Raw genomic sequence first — 24301 nt, 5'->3', positions numbered from 1 at the left:
GGACTAGATGGTGAGTAAAGATGCCTTCTGGCTCAAACATGAAGGTTTTTTTTTTTTAATTATTTGGTGGTGGGGAGTATAAGTTTAGCTTATACTCAATCTTTTTAGAGGCCAAATTCCTGTGAAGAGACAGCTGGATGGACTATTTTAATAGCTTACTATTTGGTATCTTGGTGGCTACTCTTTTCTTCTCCAATCCACCCCTTATACACTGCCAAAATAATCATCCCAAGGTATAAATTTGCCCATTGGTATTTCCCTATTCCAAATTCTTGCATGAAAAAATGCAGCATGAATACCAAAAAAGTGTACAGATTTATTTCCTAAGGCACAAATCATTCTCCGACTTAAAATCTTTAGTAACTCCCTATTGTCTTTATGATAAAACACAGCCCTCTTATAAAAATAGAAACTAATATTTAAAGTTCTTCACAATTTATTCTTGATAACTAAGTGCCAAGCTAAAATTGTCTTAAGCAGAAAGCTACGAAATGATCCTCTTCTTGGGGAGGGGGGCAGTGTCAAAGGGTGGCTTCCCCTGCTGTAACCTCAGTGGTGTCCTGGTATGTGTTTCCCTCCATGGGATGATGTTAGGACTCCACATCTCCCCACTACATTCCACTTCCAACTAAAGGTTCTTTTTATGTCAGTTAGAGCAGGTGTAAAACTCCTATTATAGCTCTGCTGTAATATTAAAAGAAAAAAACAAAACAACAAACCAACCCAAAAGAGACATCAATTTAAAAAAAAAGGGTACTAAATAAAATGAGGGGATTGGCTTTGGATGATCTATAAGGTCTTTTTAATTCTAATTATGTGTCTATGCTGACACACACACAAATTTAAAAAAATTAATTTTACTTTATTTTCAGGTCCAAATTATCTCCTACCACCCAAGAAAGCTAGACAACCAAAGCCCATCACAAAAAGTATAGTCAAGCAAAACAAATTTATGCATTTTATGCATACACATGTGTGTGTATGTATATGTTTGTATATGTAATACATATAATGTATATGTTATATATATATATTTTGTCCAAATTTTGTTTTGCTTTCTCCTAATCAAATACTTGCTCAGGATTCTTTATGCTATTTATATAACTGTCCAGGAGATGGCAGTGTTGTACTGTCACACAGGACTCTGAGCCTGTATTTGGGGACAAGTTATACTTTTAACTGACCAGAAGGTAGCTCTAACACCATGTAAATCACTTAACTTGGAACTTCCTATGACTTTATGTGGTGTAATTAACAAAAGTGAAATAATCAGTTCCTTAGACCAGCAGGTTACTCTGGCAGGACCTAATTTAGAAATTTCTTTCACTTTCCCTTCTCTTTCTTTAGGTTGAAACCAATAAAATGAAAGCAAGTTTAAATGAATCCAAATACTAATTCTTCCATTATAAACATATGCTACTTCAATGAGTTAACATGAAAACTTTGACGTCAGTAACCTTAAGACTCTGTACCCCAAGTACATTAACAGTGTCTTTCTTACCCAAAACTGGGGCAGGGACTGGGGATGGAGCAATTCTACAACCAGGGACTTGGATTATATCCTTTTTACCAAATCTGGTACATATTTTGGATTTGGAATATAGTAATTCAGAGACAGCTGGACCATGTTTTAACCAAAGACCCAATGCATCTGTTTATTCATTCAAAAATTCATTGCATACTTTTGTCTCTTTTTCTCTAAGACAACCACTCACTCCCCTGGTTTAGGCTCTGATCTCTCACTCAGACTATTGTAATAGCTTCCTATTTGGTGTCTGGTTGGCTAAATTCTTTCCTCTCCAATCCATCCTTTACACACCTGCCAAAATAATCACCCAAAGGAATAAATTTACCCTGTTCATAATTCTTACATGAAAAATATAAATGAATACTAAAAAAGCATACAGATTTAATTCCAGCACCCATCATTCTCCTACTAAAAAGCCTGTAGTGGCTCCCTATTGTCTCTGATAAAATATAGACTTCTCATAAAAACAGAAACCAGTGTTTAAAGCTCTTTAAAACTTAGATACAACTTTATACAGTCCAGATATTTCATATTGCTTTTCATGTACCATATGTTCCAGCCAAATCAGCCTACTAGTTGTCCCCCAAAATTGACATTCCATTTTCCACCTTTGTATCTGTATGGCTGTCACCCTCACCTCCAGTATCTGAAATGTACTTCCTTCACCTCAGCGTCTTAGATGTCAACAAGCATTTACTCAGTGCACATGGCAATGTGCTAGAAGACAAATGTGCTAGAAAGACAAAGAAAGGCAAAAATAGTCACTGCCCTCAAGAAGCTCATAATCTAACATGGGAGACAACATGTGCCAACATTATGTACAAACAAGATATATGCAGGATATATTGGATATATTCCCTCAGAGGGAAGGCTCTAGCATTAAGGAGAGCCTTTCTTCAGAGTTTAGCTCAAGAGATGCCTTCTACAGAAGCCTTTCCTGATTCCTCTATTTGTTAATTTTTTCTCTATTCCTCCTCAAATTATCTTTTACTTAGTTATTCTGTGTACACCCCACCTTTGACAATTAATTTGACACTTAGGCATCTAGCGTTTTCTAGCCTCAGTTTCCTCTATCTATAAGAGGAAAATAATATTAAGCGAGTACTCACTCACAGGATTATTGGGAGGATGAAATAAGAACCCACGGAAAGCATTTTAATGAACTTTCAAGTACTATATAAATGTTAGCAATTATTATGATGATTACATGTTGCATCTTGACTACATGGGTCATTTTCTTTTTTGTCTTTGAATCCTCAGCACCTTAAACAAAGTATGAGGTTAAATGTTTGCTGAAATGAATACAAATGCTTGCAAGGTACAAGTTCAGAGGAGGGAAATTAACTGATATCACTTTTATTGGTGGGGATCAAAGAAGGCAGGAGGGCACAGTTTTAGCTGGGCTTTGACTAACTGGTAAGATTTCACTGGATGAAATGTGGGCAAAAGTTCAAAGGTGGGGGAAGCTCAGGACATTTCTATTATAGCTCAGGACTATTTTACTTTGGCTACAGTCTAAAGTATGAAGCAGCGTGAGACAAGGTTGCAGAAGTGGATTTGAACCAGCCTCAGAAGTGTCTAGATGGGCACAGGGTGGGGAACCTGTGGCATCAAGGCCACATGTTGACCTCTAGGTCCTCAAGTGTGGCCCTTTGACTGAATCCAAACTGCAGAACAAATAAATCCCCTTAATAAAAGGATTCATTTGTAAAACTTGGACTCAGTCAAAAGGCCACACCCAAAGACCTAGAAGGCCACAAGTGGCCTCAAGGCTGAAGGTTCCCCACCCCTGGCCCTAGAATGACAATGCTAAGAAGATTACATTTTATTTGGTAGGCAGTAGGGAGCCACCAGAAATTAATGAGGACCTGACTAAGGTGGTGGTGACAGAGGGGATGAAAACATAAGACATGGTGAGGATGAGTGAAGACATAAAGACCTGGGATTTAGTCAGTATGGGAATTTCCTGATAGGGGAACTTTCCCTTGACCAAAACAAGTCATAACCACCTTATATAATTGCTAAGTAGTTGTTTAAGGAACAGCAAGATTAAATGACTTGTATAGAATCCCATAGGTATTAAATGTTGCAAATGGCATTTGAACCCCAGATCTTCCTAATAAGTCCAGCACTCAGTTCAGTTCATCTGTTATTACCTTCAGGGGTTCCCGTACTTTTAAATTTGTCCCTCCAAAAGCAAGGAGGGGAGAGGAAAAATACTTCATTCACTTAACTGATTAAATTTTAGATAACTGACAAACCAAATTAAAGAAGACTGAAGGCCCATAACAGATCATCCTTTCTATGAGTCACCTTACAGTTAGAATCCTAAAGAAAGTTCCTTCATTTCAGTCCCTCAGATCAGTAGGAAGTTTGCTATTGTACCCTGAGGTTTGAAAAAGTATTCTCCAGGCCAAATCAAACTTTTAAAGAGCAAAGAGATTTCAAGAAGCTATGTAGTTCAGGTCATGGCAAATTTTACATCATACCTAGTCCTTCAAATAAATAATGCATTTTATTTCTGTTTGCTCTGCTCCTTACAAGGAACCAAATTAATTTCTTTTTGGAAGCTATTCAACTTGAAAAATATCTTAGGCAATATTTCTATCCCCACATATTTACCTTAAGTTTAAAGAAAGCTCATGGGCCTGATCCCACATGCTGATAGGCACTGAGGCTTTATTTAACTATCTCCATTCTTCTGACGTGGGCTGGTTTGCTTCTTGTTAGACAAGTTGGTGGCTCCCCACTTACTCTAACAGGCTAATCATGATACTGCTGGGCTTACTGTAGACCCCTGATTAAAGTTATTCCTTCAGCAGCTCAGAACTCTAATTTTTAATTTTTTTTTTTTAAGCAATTGGGGTTAAGTAACTTGCCCAGGGTCATACAGCTAGTAAGTGTCAAGTGTTTGTTCTGAGGCTGCATTTGAACTCAGGTCCTCCTGACTTCAGGACTGGTGCTCTATCCACTGAGCCACCTAGCTGCTCCCTGCTCAGAACTCTAGAGCTCAACAGATCCACCAACTTCAGCCTCCTTATCATTTATCTAGAACACAGCTGAAAAGTGGGGGGGGGGAAGCAAAAAAAAAAGCCTCCAAAAAGAAATTATACAAGCTCCGGAGTTCTTTTGGCCCTCACTTGGAGCCAATTTACTCTGATTTTAGATAGCAGTCCGTGGCTTATAAAAGTAACAGATTAGAAGAGGTGGGGTATATGTTAAGAAATACTTGATGGCAGAGAGAAATGAAGAGTGTGGCCCTTGACTTAAAACTTGTAAATTTATAAAGCACAGCAGGGTGGGGCCACTTATCCAGTACAGAGACAAATATACCTTGACAGCGTCTTATGTTAAAAACATTGTTAAAGGGGCAGTTATGTGGCACAGTGGATAGAGCATTGGCCCTGGAGTCAGGAGGACCCAAGTTAAAATTCTACCTCAGACACTAACCACTAGCTGTGTGACCCTGGGCAAGTCACTTAACCCCAATTGTGTTGCAAAATAACAACAAAAAACCAGAAACATTTTTACTGCACAGTAAACAAATGATACTTATCGTGACGACTCTTTGTCATCCATATATGGTTAAATTACACTCAGAAATCTTCTGTTCAAGAAGGCAGGGAAGTATATAATTATCACATTTAAATAATTATTTTGTATACAAAATGGCTTAAAAAAAAGTTTCTGTGTTTAAAAGGATAGACCAGTTATCTGGAAAATCTTATTTCCTATGTCAGGTACTATATCACAATCTCTCCTATACATCATTCTCTTCCATTCTACCATGGATCTTTGTAATATCACAGAACTTGAGAGTTGGAAGGGGCTTCAGTGGCCATCTTTAGAGGTACCTCGATGGCACAGTGGACAGCCTGGAGTCAGGAAGACCTGAATTCAAATCCAACCTCTGACACTTACTAGCCATCATTTAACCTCTGCCTCAGTTTCCTCAAGTACAAAATGGGAATAATAATAATACCTACCTCACAGGGTTGTGAGGATCAAATGAGATAATTTTTGTAAAGTGCTAAGCATAGTACTAAGCATGCAGTAAGGCATTCAATAAGTGTTTATTCCATTCTCTGTCTTGTCCAACCTATACATGAAAAGTACCCCCACTATAACATATAACACAAGTGCTTATCTAGCCTCTAAGGAGATGGGAGCACCACCTCTTTATTCCACTTTAGGACAGATCTGATTCCACCTACTGCTCCTCATTTGGCCCTCTGAAGCCAAACTAAAGTCTAAAATCCCTCTTCTCTACGATAGCCATTCAAGTACCTGAGAGCTATCACCTTCTCTCTGCAGCCTCCAAGTCTTCTTTTCTTTGGGCCAAGCACCTCCAGTTTCTCCAACCAAATCTCAAAATGCATGGGCTAAAAGCCCCCCCTGAAGGCCACCCTGGTTACCCACCTCTGAGCATTCTCCAGATGATCAATATCCTTCTTAAACCTTTGCACCAAAAAATGAACACAGTACCCCAGATGAGGTCTGATGAGGGTAGAGTACAAGGAGATATCATCAATATGGGTATTCCTTCTATTGGAGCATATATCACACACGTGGTAGTTTCATCTTTCTCTCCCCACTCCCTTACCCCTTCAGCTTCCTTTTGCTTACTATCTTTCCTCATTAGAACATAATACTGCCTTTTATTTTTTTTGCTTGCTTGTATTCTCAGCACTTAGCCCAGTGCCTGGTACCTAGTAAGCACTTAATAAATGCTTGTTTACTACCTTTCTTCCATAACTTATGCTCCCATGCTGCATCACCAGACCTCCTTAAACTAATAAATAATAATAACACTTTGCATTTATGGAGTGTCTTTCATCTGGGCAATCTCAAAGTATTTCATGCACATTCTCACAAAAGCCCCGTCAGAAGGGTATCATTATGTCTAAGTCTCTCAGGCAAATCTACAGGAAGACTTGGTGATTTGCCCACATCTGCGCAGTTAGTCCCTGGAAGCCATTTTTGTGCTTTATGCCAGTCACTTGCCCTTGCTATTCTAAAGTTACTAGTATGTATAATGTCTGATGTCTTGTACCCCAAGGAGCTCAATGATAAAAGAGACATCCTCTGTACCAAAATATTTATAGCACTGCCTTTTGTAGTAGCAAAGAACAAAGTAGGTGCCTGTAACTGATTGGAGAATAACGAAAAAAAAATACAGTACATGAATGTAATTATTATGGAATATTACTATGCTATAAGGAATAATAAGTATGAAGAATATGGTGAAGCATGGAACAATTATCTGAATTGATGCAAAATGAAATAAGCAGAACCAGGAAAACAATACACATAATAACTACAACAATATGAATGGAAAAGAGAGTATCAACAAAACAAGTGAGATGGAAAGCCGAAGAATAGATATGAGAAGGCACTTCCCCTTTTCCGTCTTCGCAGAGGTGGGGACCATGGGTATGGGTCCCTGCATACAATGCTGGACTTGGATGACAGGTTTTTTGGTGTTCTTGATCAGTTCCCCCCACCCTCCCTTTTTATTTTAAATTATAGGGATGGCTCTCTGGGAAGGGGAGGAATAGACTGGGATATGTAGGTGATGTAAAAACAAAATGTAATAATTTTTAAAAAGTCTTGTGCTTGCCTTTATACTTCATAAAAGTGCTATTTCAAGGCAGTATTTGCTAGGGCTATACAGACTGGGCGACTCAAATAAATATTCTTTTTCATGGCATTAAATTGTGAACATTGACTAGCTGACATGTGCTAGTTGTGTGCATGGCACCAACTGATACTTAAAAAACAAAACAAACCCAAAGTCATTCACAGTCAAAGCAAACATGTCCTTTGAAATATTGACCTTCTGTTGGAGTGGTGTCAGGATACTTTTTTTTAAGGGGAAAAAAAATAACAAGAGGGACTGAGATGACTTTGTAGGATCTGTATAAAGAGTACCACCTAGAAAGGCAGAGTACCTGGGTTCAATGCCTACCTCTGAGGACATCAGACAAGTCATTTAAACTTCCCTGGGTTCAGTTTCATTATCTGTAAAACAATGGAGTTAGACTAGAGGCTTCCTGGGGTCTCTTGCTGCTTTAGAGCTATGATCTTATTTTTTTTAAATTTTATTTTTATTATTTTAATTAACTTATTTTGATTTATCAACAATCACTTCCAAATGCTTTTGAGTTTAAATTTTTTCTACCCCTCTTTCCCCACCTCCCTCCCCAAGATGGCGCGCAATCTGATATAGGCTATACGTATACATTCCTATTAAACATATTTTCACATTAGTGATGTTGTAAGTAAGAATTAGAACCAATAGAAGGAACCACTGAAAGAGGAAACAAAACTCAACAGAAGAAAAAAATAGCAAATAGTATGTTTCAATCTGCATTCAAACTCCATAATTCTTTCTTTGGATATGGATAGCATTTTCCATCATGAGGTCTTTGGAGATGTCTTAGGTCCTTGTACTGCTGGGAAGGGTTAAGTTTATCAATATTAGTCATGTCACAACATGGCTGTTGTCTTGTACAACATTCTCCTGGTTCTATTCACTTCACTCAGCATCAGACCACACAAGTCTTTCCAGGTTTTTCTGAAGTCCACCTGCTCATCATTTCTTATAACACAATTACATTCATATACCACAGGTTGTTCAGCCATTCCCAATTGATGGTCATCCTTTCAATTTCCACTTCTTTGCCACCACAAAAAGAGCTGCTATAAATATTTTTGTACTTGTGGGTCCTTTTCCCATTTGTATAATCTCTTTGGGATATGACCCAATAAGTGCTATTGCTGGGTCAAAGGTTGTGCACATTTGGGTATAGTTCCAAATTGTAGAGCTATGGTCTTATGAATAAACTTTTTCTTAGTTGCAATTACTAGGGGAAAACCAGTTATCTGCCTACTTCCTCACCTCTGTTCTACTTCCTTGACTGATTCTGATGTCCCTAGTTTTCATTCTTTATATCCAATTAAAAAAAAAAAGAGAGTTTCTTCTAAGAACTTTTGAGATTGAATGAGATTTTAGCCTTGGCAGCACAACAACCCTTATGGCAGGTGACAATATTTTCCAGGTGAGTAGGTTCAAGAACAAATATTCTAACAGGTACAGTGGAAGGAATGCTAGATTTGGAGTCGTAAGACACTGGCCCTGTCACTTCTTAACTGTGTGACCTTGGGTAGGTCTCTTAATCCCTCTGGGCCTCAGTTTCCTCAACTATAACATGAGGGGGTTGGATTAAATGCACTTTCAGCTCTAAATTTCTGAACGCATACTTGGTAGTAGGGACTTCTAATTCACTGAGGATTTGTTTTTGTGATTCCTTCCATGTTGTACCATTTTCTCTGAATTTAAGAATTTGGATTGTTGCCTGTGTGTGCAGGGAGAAGTAAATTTATTAGATTTTTGGAGAATACAAGGCTTTGAAAGTTTTCTAGAGAATCATAAATTGTATGTTCCAGTGCTCAGGCTGAATTCTGACTTATCTATATTTCCAACATCCTCAGTTGATCAATAGGCTGTAGCTTAGAAAGGGGGAGATAATTATCTTCTGGGCAAATAAATGTTAGAAGAACTTACTTTTTTTTTTTATTTTGGCATTTCCCTCCTCCCCACCTCCACAAAGCTGAACATTTCCTCTCTCAAACTCTATTGGCTTTGGAAGACTGTTTTCCAGGTAATTTATGTTTTGTCTTTAGCGATGTGTTCCTTGACCATTAAATTCTGGATCAAACATTTGAATGGCTCATTGTTCTACTTTGTATGACCTGTACTTTCCCTGCTTTCATTTCTTTAAGCACATCCAATTCTTCCCCAGGCTTCCAGAGACAAAGATAGCTAGATCATGTGCCTCCTGCTGCCTTTGCCAGAGGCTGGTTATTATAAATAGGAGCAATTTCACCTGTTACAGTTATTTCCTTTGAAGTAACTCTTGTTTTCTTTCTGTTCTTACTGCTGATGACCTATTTGTTGTTGACAGTGACATCCTTAGAATATCTCATATGACTGGAGAGTAGCGAAATACTGTATTAAGATTTTACCTCTTGGGCATGAACTTAATAAATGAATAAGTGGCAAATGTATACTGATTCATAGCTGGTTGCATTTCACAAAAAAAGTTTTCTAATGGAAGGGTTTGGTTTTCCTTTTAGGATAGGAAAAATCTAAAACTTTGCATCAAACACACAAATCACTTTCTGTATTAGTGATGGAAGTTAGTTCCATGTAATTTTTATACCAGAAGGAATACTTTAACCATAATGGCAAAGTACTTTTAGTTTTATATGATTGTTTTCAACTTTTAAACCCAATTATTGCTCTCCTCATCCCAGGGACAGATTAGTTATTTTCATCCTTCTGTAGATGGAGAATAAGAGAAACAGAAAAAGAGGCAAGGTCACACAGTAAGTAGCCCTTAAGGTATAGTTATCAGCATTCAGACACCATGAAATTTTTTTTTCTTTGTTTTATTGGCTAGGCAATGGGGTTAAGTGACTTGCCCAGGGTCACACAGCTAGTAAGTGTGAAGTGTCTGAGGTCACATTTGAACTCAGGTCCTCCTGAATCCAGGGCCGGTGCTCTATACACTGCGCCAACTAGCTGCCCCCCAGACACCATGAAATCTTGTAGTTCTTCTTGGTTCTTCTGGGCAGAAAAGGGACTGCCTGGCCAGAGGCAATTGTAAAGCAAGCAAAGGCAGGAGCAGGAGCACAATGAAGCTCACCCTTTAATGCTAGGTTTTAAAAACTAAATGTGCATATTTTAAATGTCCAAATTCTGCTTTCTATGCCACATATGCATTATTTGTGAAAAATGGTGGTTCAAATTTATAGATAGCTTTAAGGTTTGCTATATATATATATATATATACACACTTTATATATACTTTCTCTTGTTTGAGGTTCAGAATAACTCTGCAAGGTAGGTACGTATTTTTACAGATGAAAAAACTGAGACTCAAAGATTTAAGTGACTTGATTGGGATTAACACAGTTAATAAGTTAACTGAGGTAAGATTTGGCCCAAGGTCTTTCTGACTTTCAAGTCCAGTTTCTATCCACTAGGCCATTCTGCCTTGTACTTCCTTATGTTACAGTGGAGGCCCAATTTTCAAGCCTTGAGAAGGACACACAAATGCTCTTGTCCTGTCCCTGTTTCCAGGTTATGTCTCTAGCCTGAAGGACCCCATGCTTTCCCTCCCAAACCCTAAAACTCAGCTGATCGTTACTTGGAACATGAAGTGTTTCTCTCCTCTCCATTAACTTTCAGATCAGAAAAACAATAATTTCCCAATTTATGAATATGTACAAAAATAGCACATTTTCTGCCTGTCACTGGAAGAGGTAAATGAGTTTCATTAAAGTATAAAAAGAATTAAAATGGAATAATGTCTCTATAGTAGACAGTATTTTGACTTTATGCAACTTATTAACTGTGTTGCATAATTCTTGGCATTTATTTTGATTTGTACAGGTACAGAAATAGCACGTCAATTATATGTTAAAAACTTAAGCCTCTTAAAGATGCTACTGAAATTTTTTCCAAATGATGGATATACTATATAAATGTCAGGTGGGATAGTTCTTTTTCGTGGTATCATAATAAAAACACAGAGTTTGCTTTTATCCTCAAATATTAAGAAATGTTTTGAAAAACAAGTGATCAAACACAATACTAAAGTTAACACAAAAACAACCAAAAAAAGTAACATAAAACCATCACTTCTAACATTCAAGACAACCCAGCAAACATCTACCAAGCAGCCTACTACTCATAAAGTGCAGAGCCAATGGTGAGGAGGAACACAAAATGGAGCCCGGTCCTCAAGGAAGATACATTCTATTGGGGGATATAAATAAACAAATAGAGATGTAAATACAAGATAATTTGAGGAGGGGAAGAATACTAACACCAGGAAATATCTGACAGAAGAGGAGATTCATGTTGGACCTTAAAGGAGTCTAGGGAGTTGAAGAGGCAGAGATAAGAATGAGATAAGAACGCATTATAGGCATGGAGGTAGGGGATGGAATGCTGAGTTTAAGGAACAATAAACAGGCCAGTTTGGCTGGAATATGTCATGCCCATGGGGGAGCAATGGGAAATAAATCTGGAAATGTAGGCTAAAACCAAAGTACAAAAGGTTTTAAAGGTCAAACCGAAGAGTTTGTATCTTATTCTAGAGGAAAGAGGGAGCCACTGAAGATTCTTGAGGAGAGAAGTGACAAGGTCAGGCTTTCACTGTAGGAAGATTATTTTGTTCAGTTTTGTGGAGGATGGATAGGAAAAGGAGATACTGGAAACTGGGAATCCAACAAAAAAAGTGTTGCAATAGTACAGGTGAAAGGTGGTGAGGGCCTCAACTAGGGTGGCTGCTCTGTGAGTGGAGAGAAAGGAATAAGTGTAACTGCTATTGTGGAGGTAGAATTAATCAGATTTGACAACTCATTAGATATGGTCACTTGAGGGAGAGGGAAGAGTCAAGGTTGACTCTGGGCTTGGGAATCCACATAGCCTCCTGGCCAGACTTTAAGCCAAATTTTCATTAATAACGACAACAGTAATAATAGTTCACATTTATATAGTACCTATTTATTATGTGCCAGGAGCGGTGCTAAGTACTTTGCAGACATTATCTCATTTGATCTTCACAACAGCCCTGTAAGGTGGGAGCAACCTTATCTCTGTTTTACAGGAAACTGAAGCAGAAAGAGGTTAGGACTTTGCCCAGGGTCACACAGCTAGTAAGTGTCTGAGGCTAGATTTGATCTCAAGCAATAGCTTGAAATCCCTATGAAGTATCGGGACTAGAAAAGCAAGTTTGGGATTCATCTCCTCAAAGATGATAGCTGAAATCATGAGAGAGGGGATGAGCTCACCAAGGGAGTGCGTGTAGGGAGACAAAAGCAAATCAGAGAGCTGAGGGCAGAATCTGCTTATGATTGGGGGTGGGAGGGAGAAGAAAATACACTTTAACTTTTCCTTTCCCTTCCCTTTCACCTCCACACCCTTCTTGGTTAACCTTGCAATAAAGTACACACTTCTTTTCCTTGCTAGAACTTCTTCATTCAAGATACTTAGACACAAGGAAGTAGAGGTGAAAAAAAGGAGACATTTTTTACAGGTTTCATTTCACATACTTGTTATGTAATCTCAGCACTTTTCATGATATCCTATCTATATGTACTCTCAGAAATTAAGGTGCAAATTTAGATCTCAGATACCAAATAATGAATTTACAATCACTGATATATACATATCTATGTGTATGTACGTATGTATGTACATATATGCATGCATAGGTACATATGTGTGTATGTATATGTATATACAGGGAGGTGGTACAACACAGAATGTTCAGTTCAGAGTCAAGAAGACCTGTGTTCAAATCCTGCCCCAGATATTTATTAAATATGTGTCCCTGGGCAAGTCACTTAACCTCTCTCAGCTTCAGTTTCCTCATCTGTTAAATGGGGATAATAATAACATCTACCTCATAGAGCTGTTCTGAGGAGGAATGAGACAATATATGTAAATTTAAAAGTGCTATAGAAATGCTGGCGATTATTATGTATTTTACAATCGATGAAACTCACTGAGATAAAAGAATTATACAAGAGACTTTCTTTTTTTGGTTAGGCAATTGGGGTTAAGTGACTTGCCCAGGGTCACACAGCTAGTAAGCATCAAGTGTTTAGTTTGAGGCCGGATTTGAACTCAGGTCCTCCTGACTTCAGGGCCGGTGCTCTATCCACTGCGCCACCTAGCTGCCCCCAACAAGAGACTTTCTTAACCATTGTTTTAAACAAGAAGTAAAAAACATAAGAAGGAATAAAAATTCTTGATTTTAAAACTAGATACCAGTCTCTCTCTTAGCAAGATAGTCATGTTGCTGGGAGTATTGTCCGTCCCATCTCCTTGCTCCCTTCAAGGCTCAGCTCATCGGCCCCCAGAGGCCAGTGCCTTCCCCTATTGGAAATTCCTTTGTCTTTTGTATTTGTAGAAAGTTTATATATACCCGTCTGAGTACATATTTCTTCTCAATAGAACGTAAGCAGAAGTGTACTAGGTTCATAACCTAGATTGATTTGAAACCATCCTATCCTAGGATTCATGAGAGGTTGTGTGGTAGAATTGTTTAAGAGTCAAGTATAAAGGCAGGAAAAACCAGGTTCACATCATGTCTCTAACACTGGCTGTATGGTTATGGGTACATTAGTTTATTTCACCTCTCTGGTCTGCAGTTTCTTTGCCTGTGAAATGAGAGGTGTGGCCTAAGAGGACCTCTAAGGTTTGGTCCAATTCCAAATCTACAATCCTTGAAGACAGGGACTGTTTGTTTGTTTTTGTATCCCCAGTGTCTATAGTAGGTGCTTAATAACTGCTTGTGGAATGAATGTTTACCTTCTTGTTGAGACTTTTTTTTTCATTTTAAAAGGTGCTGTTAGATTGGCTAAATATTCTTCAAAAGAAATATGCCTTTTCTAATCCTATCTTGAGTTTACTGTAAAATGTAGTAACTTTTAGGAAGATTATAACTTTATAAAATGCACTACAGAGGTTCCTTCATCACCTAAAAAAAGTGTTTTTATGTCCTAGGAAATATATTGAGGCCAGTCCCAAATTTGACACCTGGTTACGGAATAGGACTAAAATAATTTCCTTTCCCCTCCTCCTCCCCAGTCCAGAGGAATGATAGTTCTGTTTACATCAATGGAACCTGAATTTCAATTTAGATTCTTGATGGAATAAATGTAAGACTAAAATAATTTCAATTTGTTAAAAACCAATTGCATACGTGTGTGTGTATGTATGTATGTATGTATGTATGTATATATATGTAGGTATGTATAGATAAATAATTGGTATATGCCAATATATCAATATACCAGCTAAGTGGCATATTGGATAGAGTGCCAGGCCTGGAGTCAGGAAGACCTGAGTTCAATGTGGCCTCAGACACTTACTAGCTGTGTGACTCTGTGCAAGTCACTTAACCCTGTTTGCCTCAGTTTCCTCACCTATAAAAATGAGTTAGAGAAGGGAATGGGGACAAGAAAAGTCAGACATGACTGAAAATGACTAAACAATAAATATACCTTTAATTTTTTCCCCCTAACAAATAACTTTTTAGTCAACTGCCATATGTATAATTGCATTCTCTTGGCTAAATAGAAAAGTCCTATTTGGTTTTTATTTTTTTAAAGTTCTACTTTCAATACTGCATTAAATTCTTATGAAAAGCTGCTTTTAAAATTAGCTTTCTACAGAGTATACATATTCCAAAATATATCTAGTCATCTAAAGGAACATACATAAGAGAAATATGTTCCTCAATGTGAATCCAAGAGCTTGAACTTGTGGGGAATGAAATACATTAGAGTATGGCTCAGTGCTTCGGCAGTCTACGTGTTTTGCCAACACTCCTCAACGTTAACTCTAAATGAAGGACAACCTATTTGGCGTCAGAAGATTTAAAAACTGGGAAGGGCTCCAGAGATCATTTAAGTAGAACCTCATCATTTTTACAGATGAAGAAAATGAGGTCTGGTCAGGCTCCAATTTGTAAGTATTAGGTAGGAGACTGAGATTCAAATTTAGGTCTTAGGATTCTGAGAATTTGTTGCTCTTTCCACTATACCAGTCACTTCCCCCATTTAATATAACAAACAGAATTGGCCTCGAAAAAGGAGAAAAGGCTGCAAGCAGTGGTGGAGTAGAATTGTGAGGAGATCTACTCTTCCCCCCAAAAAGGCTTAACCAGCAGAGAAATTTCCCATGGTCCCAGGACAGGAAGAAATCAATGGACAGTCCTCATCCTCTTAAAAATTTTAGTTTTTTTCTTACAGTCAAATAAGGATAATTTAAGATACTTTAAAGGGCAAACATGAAGAACAATAAAAATGACTTGAAGTATGTATAAGTGATAAGGGCAGTGGATAGAGTGCCTGGCCTAGAGTCAGGCTCTTCCTGAATTCAAATGTGGCCTCAGACATACTGGCTGTGTGACCCTGGGCAAGTCACTTAACCCTCCTTGCCTCAATTACCTCATTTATAAAATGAGCTGAAAAATGAAATGGCAAACCACTCCAGTATCTTTTGCCAAGAAAACCCCAAATGTGGTCCTGAAGAGTTGGACACTGCTGAAAACTACTAAACAACAATAAGTGATGTAGGGAAACCTAAATTTTAACAAGATGTACAAATAAATAAAGTAGCTCTATAGAAAAATAAAATTGGTAAATGAAGAAAAGCCAAAGAAAGGTAACTAGACAAAGGATTAGCGTGCATGCGTGGCTTACGATAAGCAGAGATGAAGGGCTTGATATGTTGATGTGTATATGAAAAAAAAATCTGGCAATCAGGAAAATAATGGTGTGTAAATAATTGAAAGATAACATGAGAACAAAAGAATTATTTAAGTTACGGGTTGTCTGACAAAAAAGGACCAGGCACTGAGAAAACATTCCCCACAGTATAGACATCACCTAAAGTTCTTCAATAGAGTAAATGTCTAGATAGGAATGATTTCAGGTCACCTAGATGACACAGTGGATAGAGTGCTGGGGCTGGAGTCAGGAAGATCTGAGATCAGATCCTGCCTTAGGCACTTACTAGCTTTGTGACCCTGGGTAAGTCACTTAACCCTGTCTGTCTCACTTTTCTCATCTATAAAATGAGCTGGAGAAGGAAATGACAGACCACTCCAGTATCTTTGCCAAGAAAACCTCAAATGGGGTCACAAAGAATCAGACAGGACTGAAATGACTGAACAACAACAAGGAATGACCTCAGTGTATCAAGAGATGAAATATTTCTGCTTTAGGGAATGTTTTTGCTGTTCAAGTTGAGTATCAGTTAGTTTTACTCACAGGAGTTGTGATTTCTGGTTTGGGTGCTGGTGGCTTAAATGTAGAACCTTTCAAAGAAGTATCTATTCTTCTGTCTGCAGCAGCAACTCTAGACAAACATTCTAGATAATCAGGAGGTGGGATGACAACATTACTTTTTTCTGCTAAGTTCACTGTACTGATGCTTCTAACAGGTGCAGGGCTACAAACCAAAAAATGAAGGGAAGGAGGGAGAAATGTATTAGATCAAGTCTCACAGTCTAAACAACAAAGCTTCTAACATCAAGTGATCAGAATCTGCCCTAAATTTATATGCAAAGTAAAAAAGAAAGGGCTATATATTGAGAGAACTTATAACTAGACACTTGAGAAATCCTGAAAAAGGATTACAAATAAGAGAGAACAATTTATGACATCCGGGGGATTTCTAGATACACTGAACTTTAGAGAAACTGACATAATAAATGTCAGCTGTATTTAGTACTGCTGGTATCAAATTGCCCTAATTTGTTTGTTTTTAAACCAGTATACCATCCCGTGAAGTACAATAGTTCCATCATTTTCTATTATGCTTGTTATCCTCATCATTTGTTTTGTTATAGGCATCTTCAGAACATATTAGTTACTGAAGAAATATGTGAGAGAGGTCAATAATTAAGATGAATTTTTTTATTTTTCATAGATATTATGCATTACCACATACCTTCCTCTTAATATCTCAATATGTTACTGATTTCCTCTCCTATTTAGGGAATCTGGGCTTGAAATAGTATTTTCATGTTGTGGAAGATTTAAGGAAAAGAATTACATAAATGCAAGGTAAAAAAAATGCAAAATAGTAATAAAAGCCTAGAAGTTGTTTTTTATTACTATTCAACATGCAGTGAGTCTCCAGTATGTTAATGAATAATGAATATACCTAGAGAAGTGTTGTACAATGAAGCTTTCAGGCAAAGAGTGCATTTTGCATAGAGAAATACAATTCACAGCTCAAATTATTACCTGGGAGTTGGCACATTTAGTGTTTCTTCTTCATTTTCTTCCAGTGACTTTGTATATGATAATGGAAACCAGCCCCTCCTACAGTGAAGGAAAAAAACCCAACAACTTATATTTTCATTTGAATTTTATTTTACCTATAAAGAAATAATTTACCATAAGCCTTGACTAGTAAAAAAAAAAAAAAAGGTCTAAAGTGAAAAATGGGTAACATTTCTTTTTTTTTTTTTTTTGGTGAGGCAATCGGGGTTAAGTGACTTGCCCAAGGTCACACAGCTAGTACATGTCAAGTGTTTGGTCTGAGGCTGGATTTGAACCTCCTGACTTCAGGGCTGGTGCTCTTTCCACCGCGCCACCTAGCTGCCCTGTAACATTTCTTTTTGGCACGTAAGTAGAACAGTAACAGATTTTTATGCAGTGCTTTAAGGTTTGCAAAGCACTTTCCATGTATTATCTTGTTTGATCCTTAGAAAATCTCTGTAAATTAAGTATTACAGTTATTATTATCTCCTTTTACAGATGAGGAAACTCAAGCCTGAGGTTGAATTTGAATATTTCTTCCTAAATCCAAGTTTAACACTGTTGTAGTAAAATTTTTATCTCAAAAGATGAGCATGGCACTGCAACTCTCATTGTTGAAATGGTAGATAGGCACCTGGTAGATAGATACATATCTCTGATCATGCTCTACTCAAAACCTTGGCTACTCGCCTAATGAAATCCAAATTCCTCAATTTGGCATTCAAGGCCTTCTACGGTGTGGCCCAATTAATTCTTCCAGTCTTCATCTGCTCCCTGGCTCAATCTATTTTCTGGGACAACTTGAACTACATTCAATATGCACTGTCTTCTCTTACCTTTATGCCTTTTCTTGTGAGGCTTCTTTGTTTGCAATGCCTTCTGCCTGTATCCCTGTCAAAACTCTACCTGCCCGTCCTTCAGGGCATACCTGAAATGTCACCTCCTCCATGAAACTTTTCCTGATTTCCCCTAACAGTGTGCCAGTTCTCTCTCTTGTTAACCCTCATAGCACCTTGTATCTCTTTTTCTGAAACTTAACATATTTTGCCTTGTACTATACTTAGAAGGTAAAATTAAGCTCGTAATTTTATCTATATATGTACGTATGTATATATGTATGTATGCATGTATCTATGTGTAAAATGCTGTGCCAACATTAAAGTGGTAATCCATTTCAGCTGTTAAGATTTTCCATCATTGTAAACTTGCCTCAGGGCTGCTAGGTGGCACAGTGGATAGAGTCCTCAGCCTGGAGTCAGGAAGACTCCTCTTCTTGAATTCAAACCTGACCTCAGACACTTACTAACTGTGTGACCCTGGGCAAGTCACTAAACTCTCGTTGCCTCAGTTCCTTATATGTAAAATGATCTGGAGAAGGAAATGCAAACCACTCCAATATCTTTGCCAAGAAAAACCCAAAGGGGGTCACAAAGAGTCAGACATGACTGAAATGACTGAACAACAACAAATTTATTTTATTTTGCAAATAGATTATGAACTTTTCAAAGAAAGGCACTGTCTCTTTCTCATCAATGTTGTGCATAGCCTAGTGTCCTGAACACAGTAGCCTCAATAAGTATTATCAATATCAATTAAGTTCAGGTAGTATTTTGCAAATTGAACAAGGCAAAAAATACATTGTTTTCATAGCAAGATACTGAGAGAAGCGTGAAAGACTAGAATAAGAAGAGCTGGGGGTATAAGTTGCACCTACTCTAATTCCTTCATTTTACAGAGGAAGTCTGACCTAGAGAGGTTAAGTAATTTGCCCAAGGTCACACAGGCAGTAGATAACAAAGCTGAGATTTGAATTCTGGGCACTCAGTTTCCCAAACCAGCATACTTCCTACTGCACCACATTTACTCCTAACTTGACTTGAAGTTTATTCATTTGTAAAATGGGGATGATAATATTACCTCTACTACCTAGGAGGATCAGGTCCCTGATATAATGACTCTCATGAACAAAGCTATTAAATTGCCATTGTTGGCTACAAATGTTGTCTTTGTTACACTTGGGCAGCTCGTTGTTTTAGAGGACACAATGACATTAGGAGAAATAATTGTTGATATGATTGGCATTCCCATGAAGAAAAAAGAAAGAGCTTCAGAATTTAAAGAGAAGCAGTCCCAAAGCAATTGGTTTTTTTTTTAACCCTTTACTTTCTTAGATTAAAAATGGGAAGGCTGCTTCTGGAGTTTACAGGGAATTGTTTACATTGCTGTTATTAATACCACTGCTTTGAACTATATGGCTTCTTTGTCAGTCAATATGCATTTATTAAGTGCTTACTATGTGCTAGGCAGGCAACTAGGTCGCGAAGTGGATAGAGTGCCAGGGAAGACTCATTTTCCTGAATTCAAATCTAGTCTCAAACACTAGTTATGTGACCCTGGGCAAGTCACTTGACTCTTTTTTGCCTTAGTTTCCTCATCTGTAAAAATGAGCTAGAGAAGCAGATGACAAACTATTCCAGTGTCTTTGCTAAGATCCCAAATGGCAGATGCGACTAAAATGACTCAGCAACAACAAATCTTACTTTTGATTGCTAAATTTCTTTGTAACCACGGTGCACACAACTCATTGACTTACGCTTTAGTTTGGTCATGTTCTCCATAGAGCCAGCCATCTTTTTCCTCTGGGATGAGCAATGTGATGATGTCTCCCTGTGCAAAACTAAGCAATGTCTTGTTACTTCCAGCAGTATGTGGGAAGATTGTTTTTACTTTCTGCCTTTTAATCATGTTTAATCCCGTTGCCACAGAAATAGATCGCTGTAAACTGGGATCCTCTGAATTATCTGTTAAAATGAATGTAACATTGATGGCTAATCAATACGACAAAACATTAAATTGTTTTAAACAAAATATAGGCCAGGTTCAAATAGGTAGAATCCCCAAGCCACTTGTTGTAATCCTTGCCAATAACTCCAACCTATCCAATCAAGTCACTGGCTGGTTTTTCACAATAGTTCTGATCAGTATCAGACTAAGGGCAAGGGGAAAAGAAAGAAATATGGCCAGAGGAATCTTATTTCCAGACCACAATTTTCCCCCAGATCATTAAAGCAAACCAAAACCTTCTTGTTCAGTTTGCCAATCTGATTCTGTTTATGGTCATTCTTTTTGTAACTCTAAAACTTCTTTACTCCCAGATGGCAAGAAAGTATTTTCTCATCCCATGTTCTCTACACTTTAATCATATTCAAAGGACATACATGCCAAATTTTAAAACTAAAATTCAAATCCCAATGACGGATTCTACTGTTCCTCTCCCTCCAAAAAAATAAAAAAAAAAAAGAGAGGAGGGGGAGATTTTTTATAAAGAATCTTGCCTTCATTTGTCTGGATGGAAAATCTAAAAATATGGAAGTTTCTCCAACTTCATCTAATGACCTTACCCCCAAAACAAGTATATGGAAACATAGGAGTAAAGAAAATACGTGAAACATTCCAATCACGATACATTATACCACTTTGAAAAGCAAATATGAAGGGATGGAGAAATTTGTTTCTTTCCAGACATATAGTTGTTATTCTAACTTTTAAACCTGAGATGCATTTTGATGTATTTCTTTTAAAAAAAATGTTGTTTTCATTCCTCTTTGGTACTTGCGTAAACAGTAATACTCAAGTATTTAAATATAGCAATCTTTCCAAATTCAAATTACCTAGGTAGTATTGAAACAATTAGGAGTTTTCATTGAGCTTTCCATAGTGATACTTGCCAAAACCACAAAAATCAAAGCCACATGAATGTGAATCCTATATTCAATATTTTAATTATATATTCTAAACTACTACTGTTTGTAGCATTTCCCAAAGGCAAAAGACTACAGAATATTCTTACCATATAGATCTCTCTCAATCAAAAGTCATTCTAAAGATTTCCTATGCTCATTTTTGTCCCAACTACTTCAAAGCCCAAACTTATTTTTTACACACAGTTGATTCTTGTCAGTTTTATTTGAAGTGGGACTCAAAAAGTGGATTGAGGGCAGAGGAAAGAAACGGATCATGACCTCCTAGGGAGTTTAGTAATCTTCATGCAACAATTAATCCTTCTATGTTTAGGGCTAAAAATGCAAGTTTACATTTTGGTTTTTAATTTTCAGAACTGTTTAATAATGTTAGTTGCATGAAGAATTTATCATTTGGGAAAGCCACCCCATAGTATTGATTCTGCCCCTAAAGCATACATAATTCTTTGCTAGAAAAGATGAAAAACACTTATTTGGATTTTGAGCCTACTAGCAAGGAGAAGTTATAGTCTGTGAATTTATCATCTGAATGTTTCACTGTAAATACAATTTCATGATAATGGCCATAGATATCATTGACTATAGCTTATATCCCCAGAATGTGAGCCCCTCCAGCAGAATGTAAAGTTTCTTGAGGGCAGGAATCTGTTTTGTTTTTGTCTTCTTAGACTGTAGCATAGTGCCCTGGAGGTGGTAGATGCTTAATGAATGTTTGTTCAATGAAGATTTTGAAAATAAGATTATTGAATACAAGAGATACAGTGCAGAGCATTGTACAGCACAGTACGGTGCTTGGCACATAAATGTTTATTAAAAATGCTTGTTCATTCCTTCCCAGGCCCTAAGCATCTATCAGTGCACAAATTCAGCATGTATCACAAAACAGCCAGCATGTCACTAATCAGAACGTTCTTTTAAGAGTACTGGACCTTTGGGTTGAAAGATTAGTTCCTTTAAATCTAATTTTCTTCGTTGGCACTTGTTATATTTCTATTTTTCAAGGCAACTGCTACATGTTTTATTGAAAGTATTGACAGAGTGTAATTACAAATTAAGTATTGGTTCAAAAAGACTACAACAAAATTCCTTACCAGCTGTATCATTTAACCTTTCTGAAGTCTTTGGGATGGTTGCTGGGTTATTAAACATATCAACCAGAGGACTGGCATACGCTTTGGCCGAAGAAACGGGGGGCATCTTCGGTGAATGTTTAGGGAGAGTGGCATAATCTTTCCCGACCTGTGAATAATAATTAATATTATATTTACAAACAAGAGTAATGATATTGAATTAACTGCCTTAAATTACAGCATCTATGTCAATTCTGTATTATCATTAAGGTTCTATTAAATTTCGACACAACCAAGTTACTTAAAGGGTGACTAGGTATCACATGGATACAGAGCCAAGTCTGGAATCGGGAAGACTCATCTTCCTGAGTTCAAATCTGTTCTCAGACACTTACTAGCTGTGTGACCCTGAGCAAATCACTTAATCCTGTTTGCCTCAGTTTCCTTATCTGTAAAATGAGCTGAAGAAGGAAATGGCAAACCGCTCCAGTATCTTTGCCAAGAAAACCTCAAATGGGATCATGAAGAGTCAGACACAACTGAAACAACTTCACAACAAAACAACAAAGTTGCTTAAAGTGAAACTGCAAAACTTCTAAAGGGAATCCCCAAACCTAGGACATGACTCATATTTCCTAGACTCTCAATGTTCTTATTCTATGTGAGGATGTTACCAATACATTCAAATTACTGCAAGAGTCACAAATCCTTGGGATTGTAACACAAGTGAGGTCTGAGACCTTAAATAAATAATAAAATGAATAGTGATTCTTTCTTTGCATTTGTATCTTTAGCACCTAGCATATAGCAAGAATTTAATACATGCTTGTTGATGGATTAAATGCTTTAAAGTCTTTATTAGAAAGCCCAACCTGAACCCAGAGCATTATTATTATTTTGATTTGGACCAGACAATTGTGATTTCACTGGTATAGGTAACTCTCAGTGAGGAAGCTCCCTTTATCAAGGAAGAGACTGGCAATTTATAATCCTAGTACATTAATAAGAGCCTGGGATGTTAACTGACTTGCCTTGGGTCACACAGTCAGTATGTGTAAGAGGCAGGACCTGAACCTGAGGTTTGCAGATATCAAGGATGGATCTCCATCCACTATACCTCGTTACCTATTACTTTTATTCATTTTTTTTTTGGCCAATGATGAATCATATTGTTGTACACACTAGTCATCTTAAGAGATATTAGAGGCACATAACATAATAATTTTTCACATCTCTAGTTCCAGATATTTGCAAATTCCCTATAGGAATAAATGTTTTAATCTTGGGATTTCCAAAGAATTAGAAACAGAAATAAAATTGTTCACAGTACCCAGAATGTTGTTTAAGGTGATGCTGCAAACCTCCCACAGATAATTTCAAAACCTAGGTTAGAGAGAAGGGCAAAAGAAAGGAATGAAAGGATCTTTTCAGAAAGAGTGGCTTCTTCTTGAAAGTGTGCTAAATTTCCACTGTCCAGCAGAGAAGATTTAGAGTTGGAAAGGACCTGAGAGGCCATCAAGTCCAACCCCCTCATTTTACAGGTGAGGAAACTGAGGTTAAGTGATTGGTCCAGCATCACACATCTAGTACGTATCAGAAACAGGGTTTGAACCCAGGTCTTTCTGATTCCAAGCCCAGTGCTCTATTCATTATTCTAGGATACTTCTTGGGTTAGATTGGCTTCTAGAAAAAGCTGTGCCTAAACACACAGTAATATAGAAATGGAAATAAAAGTACTCACCAGACTGCTTCTTTCTATCATTGGTGAAGGTTGAGGAGTTCCTGATACTGGGGTGGAACCTGGTGTCTTTATTTCTTCTATCATATTCATGATCTTCTCTGGCACTTTGGTGGCATCACCACAAGTTTCCTGCCATTTAGGTAGTTTAGAATTGAGTAATTCTGCAGACTGTAAAACCAGAAGAAAGAAAGAGTTAAGGAGGAACTTGTTTTGTTTGGGAACTTGGTGATAAATATGACATCTCCTACAATGATGAACTATAGAGCTGGTAGGGACTTTGGAAACTGCCTAGGCCAAACCTCTCATTTTATAGACAAAGACACTGACGCTCAGAGAGGATAAG

At 37.5% G+C, this 24301-nt stretch overlaps 1 protein-coding gene across 3 annotated transcripts in view; it reads right to left on the bottom strand.

The window, feature by feature from the left end:
- The window catches only part of BAIAP2L1 (BAI1 associated protein 2 like 1), a 132223-nt gene that overhangs the window by 10019 nt on the left and 97903 nt on the right, over positions 1 to 24301 (bottom strand). For 2 of the 3 annotated variants that reach the window (XM_027874595.1, XM_027874594.1), the window contains exons 8-12: positions 23959 to 24126; positions 22239 to 22386; positions 19980 to 20187; positions 17369 to 17446; positions 16388 to 16568 (exon numbers count right to left, since the gene is read on the bottom strand). In XM_027874595.1, coding sequence (XP_027730396.1) covers positions 16388 to 16568; positions 17369 to 17446; positions 19980 to 20187; positions 22239 to 22386; positions 23959 to 24126 — 783 coding nt within the window. The remainder of the gene's footprint in view (positions 1 to 16387; positions 16569 to 17368; positions 17447 to 19979; positions 20188 to 22238; positions 22387 to 23958; positions 24127 to 24301) is intronic. The other variant, XM_027874596.1, reaches the window with a different exon arrangement.

Source organism: Vombatus ursinus, unplaced genomic scaffold (assembly GCF_900497805.2).
Source record: "Vombatus ursinus unplaced genomic scaffold, bare-nosed wombat genome assembly UNPS02014807.1, whole genome shotgun sequence".
In the NCBI taxonomy this organism is placed as follows: Eukaryota; Metazoa; Chordata; class Mammalia; order Diprotodontia; family Vombatidae; genus Vombatus; species Vombatus ursinus.
This window is presented reverse-complemented; position numbering and strand designations above follow the sequence as displayed.